Raw genomic sequence first — 5,124 nt, 5'->3', positions numbered from 1 at the left:
CTTGTTTTTTTATTTACCGTTCATATTAAGACTTTAATAGTAGAGTAGAGTACTTCTATCTTGATCAAGACATTATTTTTCAGTCAAGGTATGAAAACGGATACAGAAAAAAATGTGGAAATTATTAATATCGACACACCAGCAAATAACAGTTTATTTCATGTGTTAGCAAACAAAATGCATAATAATATATTTTTTATCATTATAATTTAAGTAATTAAATCTCTAAAACTGCACAAGGAAACTATCGGTTTTAGAAAGATGACATATAGCCTTGTACGCCATTGTAATCATGAACAAATAACATGCTGGACACCTCAAGAATAAAATTAAATACTGAAAATTTAACTGCCTACACTACAATTTGTCTGTATTAATAAATCTGGCAAGTTTTATTTCATTTACTAATGCTGACAGCAGAACTTGTAATCTATGCTGACAGTTACGTTCAAAATAAGAACAGGAACGCTAATGACATCCGCCTATCAAATATCACCATAGTCAATAAACTGTGTGCTTAGTGCGAGTTTTTTAACGTTCTCGATAGCGTAAAAGTTAACACATTTGTATGGAGTTGGAAAGTTTGCCTACGTTTGCCGCTAGGGGCGCTGATCCAACTGCATACAAATTTGAGTTGGCTTTTACGCTATCGAGAAAAAAACTCGCACTAAGCACACTGATGTCTACAAGTTGCGGATTTCTTTAAAACTGTGCACATTTTCAAATTAAATTATTTTCGTACGATCAAATTGTTTCACATTGGTGAAATTTTAAACCAGACTCCTGTTTCACGGAAAATCCAGGTCCGTATCTACTAAATTTTAAAATGGTTTTTTTTTATTGCTTAGATGGATGAACGAGCTCACAGCCCACCTGGTGTTAAGTGGTTACTGGAGCCGATAGACATCTACAAAGTAAATGCACCCACCACCCACCTTGAGATATAAGTTCTAAGATCTCACTACAGTTACAACGGCTGCCCCACCCTTCAAACCGAAACGCATTACTGCTTCACGGCAGAAATAGGCAGGGTGGTGGTACCTCCCCGCGCGGACTCACAAGAGGTCCTACCACCAGTGAAGTATTAACATAATTATTTTTTGTATTTCATCAACGAAGGTGGCGAAAGACCATTTTTATCGATCAAATCGTCACAATTGATTATTGAGTGTGGCAAAATATGGAAACGATGGAACCAAAACAAAAAAATATAAATTTATTCTAATGGAATCGTTTTGTTGCTTATAACATTACTAATTACATTGTACCTAAGTCTAGAAAAAATAATATCACATATTTCATTCGAACTATAAACTCAACACTCTTCAGATACCTGAACTATCAAACTAGAAGCATTTTTAGATGTTTATTATTTTATTAATTTAATAAACAAAAACAAATTAACATACAGTGCACAGCAAGATATAGGATGATTTCTAATTAAATTCATTTGAAGTTTTAGTCCTCTTTGATTTGCTTCCTCTTAAAGAGATAATGAACACCTAGAGCAGCATTCATTCTGTAAAGAATATAAATCGATTTAAATAAAAATTATCACAACATTACAATTACATGGGTCGTCATAGCTGGAGATACACAACATTCTAGCTGCCTAAAGCAGTGAATACACTAGGCAAAGTAGGCAAGGGTCAGACACATGGTCTAGTGTTGTATACAATTGAAACTTTAACCACATGTCACAGTGAGTGGCAGTATTTATGTTGTGGTGTCTCTGGGAACCACAGAATACAATATGTGCTGTGAACTTGGATGCCCATTTACAGAAATACCAAAAAGTTGCCAAAAATTCCAATAGCGTTGAATGTAGAATTTGTGTTTAGTACAAATAAATAATTTGATTAATTGTACCTAGAACATTAGATATGATTTTCTATACTAATATTATAAAGAGGAAAGATTTGTTTGTTTGTTTGTTTCGAATAGGCTCCGAAACTACTGGACCGATTTGAAAAATTCTTTTTCCATTAGAAGCCGACATTGTCCCTGATGAACAAAGGCTACTTTTTTTTATTATTTTTTTTTTTTTTTTTTGTTTCATGTGTGTTTTAATGTTTCCGAAGCGAAGCGAGGGCGGGTCGCTAGTGTTAAATAAATAAAGAGATAAGCTCACCGATTAAATATTATTAAAGTCTCAACCTTAAATTTTTAATAGGCAATATTTACTCTCACACATTTAAGTTGTCCAAACTACTCACAGCAAGGCTAAATGCTATTTCTTTGAAGCAAGTGCGATTCCAAGTCCCACGAGCCCTCCAAGGGCAAGGACAGCTCCTCCTGCCACCGCCATTCCAATTAAACCTTCTTTTTCCATACGTTTATTGATTTGACGCTAGAATGAATAAAATATTTTTTTCAAAATTTAATAGTTTTTTTTTATTGCTGATTGGTTATGAACAAGTAGCATTTAATAACTATGGTTAATGGAATGATGAGTAGTGAGTGGACCGCCAGATGAGCACTTAGGATAACTAAACATACCTAAATAGTAGAAGCTTGAAGTGAGGGCTTAATGCATAGCTGGAGAGAAATTTACTACATTAACTTTTACCAAATTTCTTTTTCAATTTTTTTTCTTTGTCAAAAAAGGTTCACTACCCACTATTTCTTGAACCAGTATTAAGGGCTTATATACGATTATATATTATTTACTGTGATATATTTTGCTTTAAGACAACAGTTCTACAGAACTGCTGTGGGACAGTATTTATGGTTGTTGGTGTATCCCCTCCCAACCCAGTAGGCCAGTTCTGGTCCAACAGGATATTCCGTGTCATCAGCGGCTCTGAGCGGGGCCAACGTAAAGTTGTCGGCTGTTGCCTCGGCAACCTTTCGGTCAGACGTCCTAAGGGTGGCCCGCCATTCTTGTATTGTTCACCACGAGTACCTCCCTATTCTGACTGGGTCTGACTCCAGGCGGAGATCAAACGAGGGGTGAAATATGCTAGAGGACTCGTTTGGCCCTACCAAAATCTCATATGAAGTTCAGCCGACAGCCCAAAAAAAAACACATACATACTCATATCTTCAGACTTATTGCCAAACTGACTAATGTCATTATTTATCTTCAAATGTAAGATTTCTCATGTATCTACTCTACTATTCTGCCATTCGAACTTATGTTATTATAGCTGATCTTACCTCTAATGCCAATACTTGCTGGTTAGCGGGTTCAATCTCGAGGAATGATTTCACATAATGCAAAGCCTTATTGTACTCCTTTATTCTGGCATTACCAATGGCAAGGTAGAAAAGGTAGTCACGTTTCCCTTCAGGATGAGAGTTGAACAATTCTTTAAGAAGTAAGATTCCCTGTAAAGTATACTCATCTTAGAACTTCTGAAGACTTGAAATGTTTAAGCGTGCTTTGTAGTTCCAGCTGTCAAGTAAATTATACATTCTTTTCTGCTTTTACTTGATGCTTCAAAGATTAAAACTTAAGACAAAACAATAAAAAACTTAATGATTGATTTAAATTGATTTTATTATCATATCTTATTAACCGAAAGTCCGAAAGGAGGTAATCGTTTTCTTAAACATTTTCCCTAATCATTGGTAGCCCAAGGGGCTATTCCAACTATGCACAGACCAGTAAATAAATATCATAATGTAAATTTTGCCATCCTGAGTTTAAGATAAGTCTCGATTATATTGTGTAAGGGTTGTCTCACCTTTCAAACCAGAAAACATGACTATTATGTGGCAGTAATAGACAAAATAATGTTGACTACCAGTGTGGACATTAATTATACACAGTATTCCCTGTTACCGGTAGTTATTAAGCAAGTTGTGGAATAATAATTGGTTTTTATTTAAATATGTAATATAATTTCTTTGTCTTGGAAGTCAGTCCTTAAAAAACTTGCACATGCCTATGAGATTTTAACACTAAAATTGTAACATCCCTTGAAACATGTACACTGCAGACTCATCCTTTAAGCCATGATGAGTTCAATTTATTTTCATTATCAATCTCATGTGTCCACTGGAATACACATTCAAAATAATAAAAACACTTAAGTTACAGGAAATGAAACGAATGGTTTAAAAATATCAGAAACAACCATTGTTTCTTCTAATATAGTGATATTCAGTGCCAGTATTCTATATTAAGTATATTTGTATTCAATATTTAAATATCTTAATGTTTAAAGATATAAATATGGCTTTGTTTAGCAAATTTGGCAAAAACAAGTCAAGTATAGAATAGATGATATGCATAATATTCTGACATACCACTGTAATGAGATCTGTAAAATTGACGTCAGTTTTTATACTTGAAATAAATTTACCTTTCGTATATCTGTTGGATACTTGCTGCGTACTAAACACCATGCGTATTCAAACTGGGCTTTGTGGGAAACGTTCCCTTGGTGCAATTGTTCATGAAAGACCCTCTCGAATTTCTACAAAAAAAAAACAAACAAAGATTTATGAACAATTGTAAATTTATTTGTGAGTCACTATCAACAACAAAGTTTTAATCGTTACTTGCAAATCTTCCGATGAAACAATCTCGTCTAATACGTCTTCCATTATAGCCGCTTACTATATAAGATAACTTCGATTAGATATTTAACGTTTACAAAAAGGAAAATAGGTGTACCGTGTAAGGTTTATTACGAGAAATTGGTAGATTTGCAATGCAGAATAAATGGAATTATGGATTGTTTGACAATTTTGACATCGTTCATGATAATTCAGTGGCACTTAAGTTTTTCCAGGATAAGAAAGGCAAAAACATCATACCACACAGTATTTTTCGAAATAATTTACTGAAAAACTTAGAAAGTACATTTGCTTAGTAAAAAAGACCTAGTAACAAAGCCAAAGGGATTAAAAGTCTTTATCCTCTAGAAAAGACTAAAGTCATATCTCGCTACAATTTCTCAAGCTAATGGTTTTCTTTCTCTATTTATTCGCTGGTAGCTTAAAAAGCTATTCCCGACGGCTAGGTAAGCTCACAAACTCGACCTGAAAGAATTTGCTACCACTAGTCCTACCAGAGTAAGCTTCGCATAATCTACTACCGATAATAGAATTTGCGTGTGGCGCCGTTTTGTTGAATAACGCTCTGACCTTCTGACGTTTCCTTAAAATATTTAC

General features: G+C 34.3%; 1 protein-coding gene across 1 annotated transcript; it reads right to left on the bottom strand.

Annotated features, from left to right (window-relative positions):
• Positions 1 to 121: 121 nt before the first annotated feature.
• Positions 122 to 5,008, bottom strand: Fis1 (Mitochondrial fission 1 protein). Its single transcript, XM_028188113.2, has 5 exons — positions 4,510 to 5,008; positions 4,311 to 4,424; positions 3,160 to 3,330; positions 2,217 to 2,350; positions 122 to 1,519 (listed from the first exon to the last, which is right to left on the bottom strand). Exons 1-4 carry the CDS (start codon positions 4,552 to 4,554, stop codon positions 2,231 to 2,233), a joined length of 450 nt encoding a protein of 149 aa, XP_028043914.1. The 5' UTR covers positions 4,555 to 5,008; the 3' UTR covers positions 122 to 1,519; positions 2,217 to 2,230.
• Between the last annotated feature and the right edge of the window lie 116 nt (positions 5,009 to 5,124).

The sequence above is a fragment of the Bombyx mandarina genome, chromosome 04 (assembly GCF_030267445.1).
Source record: "Bombyx mandarina strain Sakado chromosome 04, ASM3026744v2".
In the NCBI taxonomy this organism is placed as follows: domain Eukaryota; kingdom Metazoa; phylum Arthropoda; class Insecta; order Lepidoptera; family Bombycidae; genus Bombyx; species Bombyx mandarina.
The sequence above is the reverse complement of the archived record's forward strand: the minus strand, read 5'-3'. Positions and strand labels throughout refer to the sequence as shown.

What these genes read in the sequence shown, in the direction of transcription:
- Fis1 (XM_028188113.2), bottom strand. Translation starts at nt 4,554, where the DNA reads ATGGAAGACGTATTAGACGAGATTGTTTCATCGGAAGATTTGCAA. An exon ending in TTTCATCGGAAGATTTGCAA is followed by an intron (nt 4,425 to 4,509) that starts GTAACGATTAAA and finishes TTTTTTTTGTAG; the next exon opens with AAATTCGAGAGGGTCTTTCA. An exon ending in ATCCAACAGATATACGAAAG is followed by an intron (nt 3,331 to 4,310) that starts GTAAATTTATTT and finishes TATACTTTACAG; the next exon opens with GGAATCTTACTTCTTAAAGA.